The sequence below is a fragment of the Onychostruthus taczanowskii genome, unplaced genomic scaffold (genome assembly GCF_017590055.1).
Source record: "Onychostruthus taczanowskii isolate IOZ18803 unplaced genomic scaffold, ASM1759005v1 scaffold43, whole genome shotgun sequence".
In the NCBI taxonomy this organism is placed as follows: Eukaryota; Metazoa; Chordata; class Aves; order Passeriformes; family Passeridae; genus Onychostruthus; species Onychostruthus taczanowskii.
This window is the reverse complement of record NW_024501792.1, coordinates 3,234,487-3,248,327: the sequence shown is the minus strand read 5'-3', so window position 1 is coordinate 3,248,327 and position 13,841 is coordinate 3,234,487. Positions and strand designations below refer to the sequence as shown.

Below are 13,841 nucleotides of genomic sequence, written 5' to 3'. Positions count from 1 at the left end.
TTGGAGTTTGCGCCATCCCAATTATTTCTCCTTGTTTTGGAGTTTGCGCCATCCCAATTATTTCTCCTTGTTTTGGAGTTTGCGCCATCCCAATTATTTCTCCTTGTTTTGGAGTTTGCGCCATCCCAATTATTTCTCCTTGTTTTGGAGTTTGCGCCATCCCAATTATTTCTCCTTGTTTTGGAGTTTGCGCCATCCCAATTATTTCTCCTTGTTTTGGAGTTTGCGCCATCCCAATTATTTCTCCTTGTTTTGGAGTTTGCGCCATCCCAATTATTTCTCCTTGTTTTGGAGTTTGCGCCATCCCAATTATTTCTCCTTGTTTTGGAGTTTGCGCCATCCCAATTATTTCTCCTTGTTTTGGAGTTTGCGCCATCCCAATTATTTCTCCTTGTTTTGGAGTTTGCGCCATCCCAATTATTTCTCCTTGTTTTGGAGTTTGCGCCATCCCAATTATTTCTCCTTGTTTTGGAGTTTGCGCCATCCCAATTATTTCTCCTTGTTTTGGAGTTTGCGCCATCCCAATTATTTCTCCTTTTTTGGGGGGTTTGTTCCAGCCCAGTTTTTTTCTCCTCTTTAGGGAAGCTGGAATTGCAGTTCACCTGCAACAGATGTGAAACTCAGAATTTTCCTCTGATCCAGAATTTTCCTGAATACCAACCAATCTCTGCACAACATCCAGCACACTTTGAGCACTCCCATCTCTGCTCAGAGGAGAGGGAGGAATAACCTGGGGCAGCATGCTGGGCTCCTTCCCAGCCTGGGGGAAGGAAATAAAACCCTTTTATTTTTCTGGGAGGTGCTGAGGCTTTGGGGGCTTTGGGAGTGGAGCAAGCACGAGGTGCTGAACAAGGCTGCAGACACTTTGCAAAAATAGAAAACATCCCCAGCATCCTGCCTGACACACACAGAGCTCCCTGTCCCTGCAGTGGCATGAAAGTGTCACCAGAGCTCCTTCAAGGTGAGGAAACCAACCCCGAGCCGTGCAAGAACCTCGAGCTGTATTTTAATATTCCCCCCCTGCCCCGCCTCAAATCAGCCCATTTTGTTGTAAATGAGGATTTTGGCAGGGCTGTGGCTGTGTGAGATACGCTTGGAGGGAGCCACGGGACAGATGAGGAGGGTTTTTCCTGCTGGCAATGAAACACAAGGAAGAAGAAGAGCCATTCTCCAGCGCTGGGAAGGGCTGTCCTTGCTGGGCTGCTCCCTACTCCTGCAGGAGGGTTTCTCTCCAGTTAAAGCCTCCAGTTGGTCCATGGGTGAGAGGGAGGATGGGAGGGTCTGTGAGCTGCCACACACCAGTGTCCCCCAGTTCTTCACAGGAGCAAAAGCCCAGGTAGGGAATCTGTGAGGAGAGAGGTGGGGATTAAGGCAAAAAAAGCAGGGGTTGAGCTGTGCAATCCCCAGGGGTGAAGCCCTGCTGTGCCACTCCAGGATTTCACCCTTTTTTCTCCCTTTCCCCCTCCCAAAGTCCATTTTCAGATGGTGATTGACAGACTGTGCACCACTGCCTGTGCAAAACACTGGGAAAAAAAAACCAAACAGATGATGCCCTTGGAATGTGGGTTTAAAAATGCAGTTTTGAATAGAATGTAGTTCTGAGAATGTAATTTTAAGAATGAAGTTTTTAAAAATACAGTTTTGAATGGAATGTAGGTTTAAGAATTCAGTTTTAAAAACGTAATTTTGAAAGGAATGTTGTTTTAAATGGAACGCAGCTTTAAAATAGGGACCAGCTCAAAGCAAATGTGGTCCCAAACCAGAACAGCTTTGGGAGAAACGTGAACGTTCCTGCACCTCAGGAACATTTTTGTTCCTGTTTTGTTTGAACTTTGGGGGAAATGTGGATGTTCCTGCAGCTCAGGGGTTCCCAGATGAGACCTGAATACCCCAGGGAGCCTCTGCAGAGGGCAAGAAAGGAGAAGAAATAAAAACCCGCAGCTTTAAAATAGGGACCAGCTCAAAGCAAATGTGGTCCCAAACCAGCACAGCTTTGGGGGAAACGTGGAGAGGAAATAAAAACCTGTTATAATTTCCAGCCTTTTGGTGGTGAACATCTCTTTAGATGAGCAGGGGAGGTGCTGTAGGGCTGAAATGCTCGGCTGGCTGTGCTGGAGAGATTTGGGGCTCTCTGCACAGCCCCTGCTACCCACAAAGCCCTAAAGAGTCCCTGCAAACCCATCTCAGGTGGGCATCTGACCCCACAAAGCCAAAAAGAGTCTCTGCAAACCCATCTTAGATGGACACCTGACCCCACAAAGCACAAACAGCCCCTGCAAACCCATCTCAGGAGGGCACCTGACCCCACAAAGCCAAAAAGAGTCTCTGCAAGCCCATCTCAGGTGGGCATCTGACCCCACAAAGCACAGACTGTCCCTGCAAACCCATCTTAAATAGGCATCTGACCCCACAAAACACCAAACTCAGGTGGGTATCTGACCCCACAAAACCCTAAATTGTCCCTGCAAACCCACCTTAGATGGACACCTGACCCCACAAAGCACAAACAGCCCCTGCAAACCCATCTCAGGAGGGCACCTGACCCCACAAAGCCAAAAAGAGTCCCTGCAAACCCATCTTAAATGGGCATCTGACCCCACAAAACACCAAACTTAGGTGGGCATCTGACCCCACAAAGCACAAATAGTCCTTGCAAACCCATTTTAGATGGACACCTGACTTCAAAAAAGCCCTAAAGAGTCCCTGCAAAACCATCTCAGGAGGGCCCCTGACCCCACACTCTGTCCCAGCCCCTCAAACCCTTCTCCCTCACCCTCCTGACTCCTGACATGAGTGAAGCTCAGCCCAAACCCTGCTGCAGCAGATTTCCAGCTGGTTTTGTCTCTGCAGAGCCAGGGCCCTGCTCCCGCTGGCCGTTACCTTTCGGACCATCTGTACAAAATCCTTGGAGTTCTGGGGTGACAGCCCCTGGAGCTGGCAGGTGCAGGCCTCCAGGGAGGATGCGTGAGCCACGATCAGGATGTTGTTTCCTGAGACAAAATGAGAAACGCAGCCTGAGGAGGGAGCTAAAGCCAGGGTTGGGGGCTGGTGCCCCAGATCAAGCAGCCTTTTAAAACACTTTATCATACAACAACACATCAAACTGAGAATTGTCACATTTGTATTTTCTGAAAAATCCCTTTGCTAAGATTTTTCTCCTGGGAAGCTGAGGAGCCTCAGAGAAAAAGGAAAACAATTCTTATCTCATTTGCTTCTCCTGTGTTTTGCTGCTTTGGAATGTGGTTGGAGATTGTTTACCCACAGGTGATTGTTTAATTGAATTGTTTTGACTCGTTGGCCAGTCTGTGTTGGAACTCTGGAGAGAGTCACAAGTTTTCATTATTATTTTTTTAGCTTTCTGTCTGTATCCTTTCTGTATTCTAGTATAGTTTAGTATAGTATTCTTTAGTATAATATAGACAATAAAATAATAAATTAGCCTTCTGAGAACATGGAGACAGATTCATCATTCCTTCCTGCCACGGGGCACCCTGCAAATACAATAGTGAATGAAGGGGAAAATGGGATTTGTTAACATGTTTAGAGCATTTCTCAATTTTCAGGGTAGTGGTTAACTCACTCCTACTTGCTTTAAAAATGCTTTCTGGCAAAAACCAAGAATTCCAGTGAGATTTCAGCTGTGTTGGGAAGCAGATGCTTTTTGCCTAGGCAAAAATGAATTCCTGTTACAACAAACACTTGAATTTCACTTGCTGGCTTTGCACAGTTTCTATTTCCGAGATCCTTCACAAGCAATGCCCCACTGTGCTTTTGAATTTTGTGTGCAAACCATTCATATCAAAGCTTAGAAGGCAGAGACAGGTCAGTGAGACGAAATCAGTGAAAACACCAGAATTTAGGGATTCTCAGAATGTTCTGGATCAACAACGACAGCTAGGGATTTAAAAAAAAAATTCAGTATTGTGTTTGGAGAGATGTTCTAAGGTTTTTGGAGGGCAAATGCCCCATTTAGTGCTGGAAATTGCCCCACTGTGCTTTTGAATTTTGTGTGCAAACCATTCATATCAAAGCTTAGAAGGCAGAGACAGGTCAGTGAGAGGAAATCAGTGAAAACACCAGAATTTAGGGATTCTCAGAATGTTTTGGATCAACAACGACAGCTAGGAATTAAAAAAAAACAATTCAGTATTGTGTTTGGAGAAATGTTCTAAGGTTTTTGGAGGACAAATGCCCCATTTAGTGCTGGGAACACACAGCAGAGGGCAAATAATTCATTTATTCCCTTGGGAATAAATTCCTATCACTCCAATGGGTTGGGATCCCTAAAACAATTCTGCTATTTAACTTTATGGCCCTTTCTTGTAAGGTGATGCATCTGAAAAATAATTCATTTATTCCCTTGGGAATAAATTCCCATCATTCCAATGGGATGCCTAAAATAATTCTGCTATTTGACTTTCTGGCCCTCTCCTGTAAGAGGAGTTTATCTGAAATTAAAGCTCAGGACTTTCTGATGCTTCTGGGAGAGAGGATGAGAGATCCAGAGGTGGGAATTCATCCCCTCAGAGGGAAAGGTTTCAGGAATATTGGAATTGCCATCCCCTCTGCAGCACTCACCTTTGCCTTTACATTCACTGATGATTTCCTTCGTTACTTGGTAGCTTCTGCTGATGTAGGAGTCGTACGACTCAGAAACCACCAACTTGCTGACGGGAATATGAGGTCTGGGAGGAGAAAAACACAGCCGGGAAATATTGTAAAAATAAAGAATTCTAACTGCAAGGGGTCTGGGAGGAGAAAAACACAGCCAGGAGATTGTACAAATATAGAATTCTAACTGGAAGGTCCATGATCAGGAGGAATTGCCAGTGATATGGGAATCTTGGTTTATAATAAGCCAAAATTTATTCTATACATATATTTTAATATAAAATTATATTTATATAATTTATAAATAAATATTGATAATTATATATATGTGTTTCACATATGGTGTATGTATTTTCTATATATGTTTATATAATGTAGATATAAATATATAAAATAATATATATTAGATAATTATCTATATATTTCATATTCTATATATATAAAATATAGAATGTTCAGGTCATATTTATATATTTTTCTAGATCTATTTTTATAGATATTATTTTATATATATACGTATATAGACACACACATATAGACACATATATATATACACACACATATATATATATAAATAATTTAAAAAATGTTCTTTTTTAAAAAATATATGTATTTATATATAATTTTCAGGCCACATTCAGCACAGCAGCCTCGAGCCTGCTCCGAGTTTCCTTCGAGAGCCTGAGCACTCTTCCCCTGAGCACTGCAGTTGCCCCCGGGCAGAGCTGGGTGCGGAGCCCCCGCGGAGCCCCCAGCCCCGGTACCTGTAGGTTGTGTCCACGCTGAGCGTGGCCGCGGCCAGGTCCGCGGGCGGGATCCAGGCGGGCAGCGAGCTCCCCGACACCCACTTGGTCCACTCGAACAGGCCCGGCTCCACGCGGATCTTCAGCGTGTTCTCCTGCTGCATGCCTGGGAAACGGACAGAATTCTATGAGAGAATGCCCTAGAATTGATTTGTAAATAAGTAAAAAATGATTCGTTATGAAAATGAAAAAGAATTGGATTTATTTCATGGTCTGCTCGAACAGGCCCGGCTCCACGCGGATCTTCAGCGTGTTCTCCTGCTGCATGCCTGGGAAACGGACAGAATTCTATGAGAGAATGCCCTAGAATTGATTTGTAAAGAATTAAAAATTATCCATTATAAAAATGAAAAAAAAAAATTATTTCATGTGTATGGTCCACTCGAACAGGCCCGGCTCCACGCGGATCTTCCTGCTGCATGCCTGGGAAACGGAGAGAATTCTGAGAGAATGCCCTAGAACTGATTTGTAAAGAATTAAAAGAATATTCACTATAAAAATGACAAATAATTAAATTTATTTCATGTGTATGGTCCGCTGAAACAAGCCAACAATTTGTTGGTTTTCTATAGAAAATTAAGTGTTTGTTTAATTATGCTCTACAATTGATTTGTAAATAATTAAATAATTATTAATTATAAAATAATGTATGAATGAATGAACGTGTAATGAATGTCAAGCTCTGGTTGGCAGCTGGTGCAATTAGAAAAGGGTTCCTTATGGATTGTGCTGATATAAAATATATTGCGATGGAAATAATGATTGCCAGTCACTTAATATATTATAATAATAATAATAATAATAATAATAATAATAATAATAATAATAATAATAAAAGAATAAACTAGAATAATACAGATTGTAATAATATTATCTATAATAAAAAATTAAGTGTTTGTTTAATTATGCTCTACAATTGATTTGTAAATAATTAAATAATTATTAATTATAAAATAATGTATGAATGAATGAACGTGTAATGAATGTCAAGCTCTGGTTGGCAGCTGGTGCAATTAGAAAAGGGTTCCTTATGGATTGTGCTGATATAAAATATATTGCGATGGAAATAATGATTGCCAGTCACTTAATATATAATAATAATAATAATAATAATAATAATAATAATAATAATAATAATAATAATAATAGAAGAATAGAATAGAATAATACAGATTGTAATAATATTATCTATAATAAAATATAAGAATAGAATAATAGAATAGGATATATAATAGAACAATTAAATAAAATAATAAATGTAAACAAAATACTAATTCAAATAAAGCATTAATTAATTGATTATAATATATAAATAAATTCAAAACAAATAAATAAGAAATTAAATAAATCAAATAAATTAGATTTATTTAAACAATTAAATAAATTATATTATATCTATAACAGTATACCAATATAATATATGTAATATAATAATATAATAATAAATTTGCTGCTGTTTTGTGCAGCAGATGAGGAGAATGCAGCCTGTCCCCTGTGCTCTTACCTTTCAGGATGTTGTGGGCTGTCTGCACGCAGCGCAGCGATGGCGAGCTGTAGATGTAGTCCACAATGGTGTTGGTTTCTAGCAAGGCTTCACCTGCAAGAAAGTTCTGATTTTTGTGAATAAATCCAGGTGAAAGGCACTGCAAGGAGCTGCTTCTTTGGGTCTGGCCAAAAAAGCAGCCAGAAAAATTGTAAAGGTCTTGGGTTTACAAATTTAATTGCATTTGTAAGCCATAAATCAGAGGATTGAACACAACTCAAACCCAGCTGAATTCAGTGGGCTGGAGTCCCTGCTGGCATAAATCTCATTACACAGCTGGGAGAGACCACTGCCAATGGGATGAGAATCACCTCCAATGCCAGGCTTGGTAATGTGTTAATAGCAGGGCTTTTATATTGAACACAACTCAAACCCAGCTGAATTCAGTGGGCTGGAGTCCCTGCTAGCATAAATCTCATTACACAGCTGGGAGAGACCACTGCCAACGGGATGAGAATCACCTCCACTGCCAGGCTTGGTAATGTGTTAATAGCAGGGCTTTAAATATTCCTGCATCAGGGTTTTAATATTACTGCATCAGGGTTTTAATATTCCTGCATCAGGGTTTTAAATATTCCCGTATCAGGGTTTTTGATATTTCTACATCAGGGCTTCCATGTTTCTGCATCAGGGTTTTAATGTTCCTGTATCAGGGTTTTAATGTTCCTACTTCAAGGTTTTAATATTCCTACTTCCGGGTTTCAATGTTCCTACATCAGGGTTTTAATATTCCTGTGTCAGGGTTTCAATATTTCTACATCAGGGTTTCAATGTTCCTACGTCAGCATTTTTAATATTCCTATATAAGGGTTTTAATATTCCTGTATAAGGGTTTTAATGTTCCTGTATCAGGGTTTTAATAGTCATATTTCAGGGTTTTTAATGGTCCTGAATCAGGGTTTTTAATGGTCCTGAATCAGGGTTTTTAATATTCCTGTATCAGGGTTTCAATATTCCTACATCAGGGTTTTTAATATTCCTACATCAGGGTTTTTAATATTCCTGCATGGGGTTTTTAATATTCCTACATAAGGGTTTTAATGTTCCTGTATCAGGGTTTTAATTTTCCTACATCAGGGTTTCAATATTCCTACATAAGGGTTTTAATGTTCCTGTATCAGGGTTTTAATTTTCCCGCAGAAGCCAAGGAGAGCAGGGATCTGCTCAGGCTGGCAGTGAGCAGCAGGCACATTTTCCTTCTGGAAAAGGCGTGGCAGCAAGGAGGGGACACTCACCCTGACAGTGGCTGTCACCATGGCAGGCTGACCTAGAAACGCCTTGGGAGAAGAGGGGACACTGAGGAGAGGGACATCTGCCAGCCCCGTGTCACAGGAGCTGCTCAGGGCTTGGGTCATCACAGCAATCGTGTGGAGGTCACACGGTGCCACCACAGCTGCAGCCGTGTCCTTGGACCCTTGAATGCCATGGCAAGGTGTGTCCCCAGACCCCCTCAGTGCCACCAGCAAAACGTGTCCTTGGAACCTTTTAATGCCACACAAGGTGTGTCCTCAGACCCTTTCAATGCCACACAAGGTGTGTCCTTGGAACCCTTTTAATGCTACATAAAGTGTGTCCTCAAACCCTTTTAATGCCACACAAATTGTGTCCTTGGACCCCTTTAATGCCACCAGCAAAGTGTATCCTAAGATCCCCCAAATGCCACCAGGAAAGTGTGTCCTTGGAACCTTTTAATGCCACATAAAGTGTGTCCTCAAACCCTTTTAATGCCACACAAATTGTGTCCTTGGACCCCTTTAATGCCACACAAAATGTGTCTTGGACCCCTTTAATGCCACACAAAATGTGTCCTTGGACCCCTTTAATGCCACACAAAGTGTGTCCTTGGACCTTTTTAATGCCACTACTGATGTGTGTCCTCAAACCCCTTTAATGCCCCACAAAATGTGTCCTGGGACCCCTTTACTGCCACCAGCAAAGTGTCCTTGGACCCCTTTAATGTCACAAATTGTGTGTCCTTGGACCCCTTTACTGCCATTAGCAAAGTGTGTCCTTGAACCCCTGAATGCCACAGCAAAATGTGTCCTTGGAGCTCTTCAAAGCCACCAGCAAAGTGTCCTCAGACCCCTTGAATGCCACCAGGAAAGGGTGTCCAGAGACCCCTCTAATGCCACCAGCAAAGTGTCCTTGGAGCTCTTAATGCCACCAAAGTGTGTCCTTGTCCCTGAGTGCCATCAGCAGTGTCCTTGGAGCTCTTAATGCCACCCTAAGTGTCCTGTCCCCCAAATGCCACCAGCAAAGTGTGCTGTGACACTCACAGGGTCCCTTCTGTCCTGTGCAGACTGCAAACCCCGCTGCCATGTGGAGCCTGAGCACCCTCCTGCTGCTGCGCTGTGATTTATTTGTGTTCACAAAAGGCAGGATAATTTTAGCTGCCCCACTTTGGATGTGACCAGCAAGGAGTGCTCGGAAGGATCTGAGTTGGAGGAAATGCTCAGAGCTCGTGTCTTTGAGGGGCTGGGCTCCCTCATCACAGCTCTCAAGATGTGCTCCTGGCAGAGGATTTTGTGTCTGTGCACAAACCAGCAGGCTCAGGAGGCAGGGATCAGGATGGGAGAACACTGGAAGTTATTTGTGACAATATAAAGCCAGGCAGACTGATAAAAGGATACTGGTGTGGCAAACTGGGTGAAAAAAGCAGATTTTGCAGGAGGTGACAGCCACACTGCTGCATTGCTCCACAATGTGGATAATAACACAATCTTCCCACGGCACCCATGCTTTGATGGCTTTGATTTCCCCCAGTCCTACATCTCTGCTTTGCCTTCTCCTCATCAGCTGAAGGAGATGAGGTTTCCTTTGGGAGAGGGAAATTGCTGGGGAGGGTGAAGAGACTTTGCAAAGCTCCTTGAAAGATTTAAATCCCATTAGCTCAGGGCATCCAATCCATTTTTTCCTGCCTTGCACGTTTCCTTTCTCTGATGGGGAGGAAGATAATGGGAGGAAGTGGGAGGAAGATAATGAAGCTTCCTGGGCAAGATCTTCATGGAACCATGGCATCATTTGGGTTTGATTGCTGGGGAGGGTGAAGAGACTTTGCAAAGCTCCTTGAAAGATTTAAATCCCGTTAGCTCAGGGCATCCAATCCATTTTTTCCTGCCTTGCACGTTTCCTTTCTCTGATGGGGAGGAAGATAATGAAGCTTCCTGGGCAAGATCAAACTTGGAATCATTTGGGTTTGAAAAACCAAAAACCTCCTGGGCAGAGACACCTTCCACTAAACCAGGTTGCTCCAAACCCATTGAATGATTTGGGTTAGAAAAACCAAAACCTCCCTGGGCAGAGACACCTTCTACTAAACCAGGTAGCTCCAAACCCATGGAATCATTTGGGATGGAAAAAACCAAAAAACCCCTCGGCAGGAACATTTTCCACAACCCCAGCTTGCTCCAAACCCTGTCCAGCCTGGCCTTGGACACTTCCATGGATGGACAACCTGTGCCACACTCATAGGAGCAATTCCTTCCCAAAATCCCCCCCAAATCCCCCCTCGTCCAGCTGCAAGCTTTGCCTGCTGAGCAGCACTTACCCACGAGCCTGGCCTGGGTGCAGCCCAGCACGGTGATGGGAGCATCTTTTTCGTAATCCCTGAAACCACCACTCCTCTGAGGTAAATTGTGAGGCATATTCAGGTTACTGCGCATGTACCTGCCTGCAGGGAGAGGTGCCAAGCTGCAATTATTCCCCCAGGCAGAGGCAGGGACATCACACCTGATTTTCCCCTCTCCCACCACCTCAGCTGTGCTGTGCAGGTCCTGCCTAAGCCTGGCTTGTGAGTAGTTTTGGTTTTTTGGTTCCCTTGTAAATCCATCAGGAATCTCACAAAAATTAAATTAAATACCTCTCACCAGCTCAAAATCAGCACAGAATGTTGCTAAGGTTCTAACATTTTTTTTTAGGACTGATTTCCCCAAGGGAAAGTAATTTCTATCCCACAACAAACATTCCACTTTTACAGGAGGTGAGAACACCAGAGCTCTTTAGCCATAGTTTAGAATGAAGGGAGTTGTTAAATTATCCTTTCACTACAAGGTATTTGTGGTTTTGAATAGAAGAAAGACTTTTAGGACAGATTTCTGATCAACTCTAAGCCAACAGAGCCTGAAGTTATAATTTGTTCACTGGTATGAAACCCAAGCGGGTTGAAAACAGCAATTTATGCCCCAAAACTGACTCTGAGCAGTGTTATTTTCATTTAAGAAGTCAATGGCTCCATTTCACGAGAGCCAGCAGTGCAAAATGTTTCTCTGATGGCAGCAAATGTTTTCATGAACACTGACTACCAGCATCACGACTGCATTTTCTCTTTGGTGATGTAACTGCAGGGTGTAATCACTCCTGCAATATTTTCCCAAATATTGCCAAATGGAGTATTTCCTCCCTGGATGACTTGCTGCTGCTGGCTGCACAAAAATCGTCATTTTGTGTTAAAACCCACAGCTTCCACCAGGCAGTGGCCACTTCTCCTTCCTCCACTAAATCCTGGGATACCCCCCTATAATGATAAAGGTGAATAACAACAGGCAGAACACTTCAAAGTTCCAGCAGCAAAGGCTCCACTTTAACGTCACAGCCTATTTTTTATCCAATTTCCAAGTTGCTGTGTTTTATTCAGGTTGGTTAGAATAAAACTAACTAAATTATTAGAATAAATTCTAACTTTCTTGCCACTCAATTCATTGGTTAGAAGGTGTGTACGTGCTATGACTCTCTCTTTACACAGGTGTTTGCATTTTTTTCTTTGTGGATTTCTTCATTTTCACAGATGCAAGCTGCCTTTTGACAAGAACAGATTGTTATGTAAACCCATTCTCGTGGTTCTTTTCCTTGGGAACTTCACAGGCTACCTGTTAATTAAGCTGAAATAGCAAGGCCTAATTTTATAACGTGGAAGAGTTTTACAGTGACTTCTGTGAGCCAGACAGGGGTTTGATACGAGGATCCATGTTTACCCCTGAAAGAATTCTCTACCAAAGTTGTTGACACAGAAACCAAGAAAGAAAGAAGGATAAATAAGAGAAACCTGCAGCTGCCTGTTCCAATGAGCACTTTGTCTTTCCTGACCAATGAGTAAAGTGTAAACTGAAGAGTTTTGTAAGATTGCATAAAAAGCATCCATGCTGTAATAGAAACAGGTTTGAAACCTTCTGAAAATGGAGTGTTGCTTTGTGTTGTGACCTTCTCAACTACAACATTATAAGGTGTCACCACGATATTTTATGAAAATCCTTTTGCTAGGATTTTTCTCCTGAGAAGCTTCAGAAAAGAAATGCAAACAGTAACTACCTGATGGCTGTGGAATGTGCTCTGGAGATGGTTTACCAACAGGGGCATCTTTGATTGGTCTCGTGTGGATTGTTTTTACTTGATGACCAATCATGGTCCAGCTGTGTGAGGCTCTGAGCAGTCACAGATTTTTATTATTCATTCTTTTTCCTAGCCTTCTGATGTATTCCTTTCTCTATTCTTTTTAGTACAGCTTTAGTATAGCATTTTAATATAATATAACATTATAATATAATAAATCAGCCTTCTAAGAAATATGGAGTCAGATTCATCTCTTCCCTCGTCCTGGGGACCTGCAAACACAACGACAATAAGGCCTTTCTTCTGTAAGGTTTTACCTGTATGCAGCACCCCGGGCTCACCTTTGGCATCGAAGCACTGGGACAGCCAGTACTTCCCAAAAACCACATCCATCCTCTCGCCGTGCCTGCAGACGAACAGGCAGCGCTTCTGAGGGCCCGGCTGGCTGCTTATCCTCAGGGGCTGCAAGGGAATTGATGCCTTCAGTTGGGGCTTTTAGATTTTCCAGACTCTGTGCATAACTCTGAGCTTTGTATCAAGTGCCAGAAGTTCTCCTCACAGCTCAGTCACACAGAATAATCCTTTTCCAGCCCCAAAAAGGGAATGGAGGAGAGCAACCTGGGAGGATGGGACTGCATCACCTGGAGCTGGAATTGGACAATGAACCCAACGTGGAAATGGACCAAAACTTACAAAAATGTGAAAACTCGTGACCAGGAGTCCATCTGGGGTGTAGCCTTGGCCAGGCTCTTGTACAGCCCAAGGTGTGTCCTTTGAAAACCTTGTTAATAAATCCCTGCTTTATTCCTTTAACTCTGCCCAGCCTCTGCTCCAGGCATCACAGTGACGGCAGGTTTGACCTTCAGCAGAGAGGAGAGACACCTGAGCAAGCCACAGGAGCCAGCAGCAGGCTCCTCCTGCTTTGCCCTTGTGCAAACATCCCAGGGAAGGCTGCAGGACTTACTGCTTTTATGGGTTTGTGGGGCTCTTTGGGAATTCATAATACATTTATCTCTACATATAATCCTGGTGCATTTACATTTACTATAGGTGGTGTAAAGCTGCTGAGGGGGCACAGGATGGGGTCCTGCCACCCCAGCTGAAGAGGCAGTTTGGGGATGGCGTTGTGTCATTAAAAAACTCTGTAACTTGTGCTGCAGGGATTGAAAAGATAAATTTTTGGGGAAAATCCTTTCACTGGAAGCTTGTCCCTAACGATTTCTGGCTGTGGGGTCCCCACCTGCACGTTCTGGCAGATGATGGTGAGGGGCCCAGCGTCCCCTGGCCCTTGGTCCTCCTGCTGCCTTCTCTCCAGAGCTCCATCAGCAAAGGCTTGGAGGGATGGGCAAGATGTGGTGTTCAGAATGGAGTAGGACCTGCCAAAAATAGAAAAACATTGTGTTTGGGCACGCTCTTTGTGCTCAGGCTGCTCCCAGGATGTTTCTGTAGCCTCCAGGAGCCGGTGGTAATTACTGTTGTGATGTTATTTCATTATTATTGGGGTTTTAGTGCTGCCCTGAGAGCACCTTGCCAGGTGATGCACACACGTGAGGGGACCA

The 13,841-nt window shown here is 43.2% G+C and overlaps 1 protein-coding gene across 3 annotated transcripts in view; it reads right to left on the bottom strand.

Annotated features, from left to right (window-relative positions):
• Window positions 1–508: 508 nt before the first annotated feature.
• UBASH3B (ubiquitin associated and SH3 domain containing B) overlaps window positions 509–13,841 on the bottom strand; it is a 66,209-nt gene continuing 52,876 nt past the window's right edge. For 2 of the 3 annotated variants that reach the window (XM_041413897.1, XM_041413898.1), the window contains exons 7-14: window positions 13,523–13,658; window positions 12,624–12,744; window positions 10,505–10,627; window positions 6,919–7,011; window positions 5,376–5,520; window positions 4,579–4,685; window positions 2,881–2,990; window positions 509–1,345 (exon numbers count right to left, since the gene is read on the bottom strand). In XM_041413897.1, coding sequence (XP_041269831.1) covers window positions 1,208–1,345; window positions 2,881–2,990; window positions 4,579–4,685; window positions 5,376–5,520; window positions 6,919–7,011; window positions 10,505–10,627; window positions 12,624–12,744; window positions 13,523–13,658 — 973 coding nt within the window. In that variant the 3' untranslated portion in view covers window positions 509–1,207. The remainder of the gene's footprint in view (window positions 1,346–2,880; window positions 2,991–4,578; window positions 4,686–5,375; window positions 5,521–6,918; window positions 7,012–10,504; window positions 10,628–12,623; window positions 12,745–13,522; window positions 13,659–13,841) is intronic. The other variant, XM_041413899.1, reaches the window with a different exon arrangement.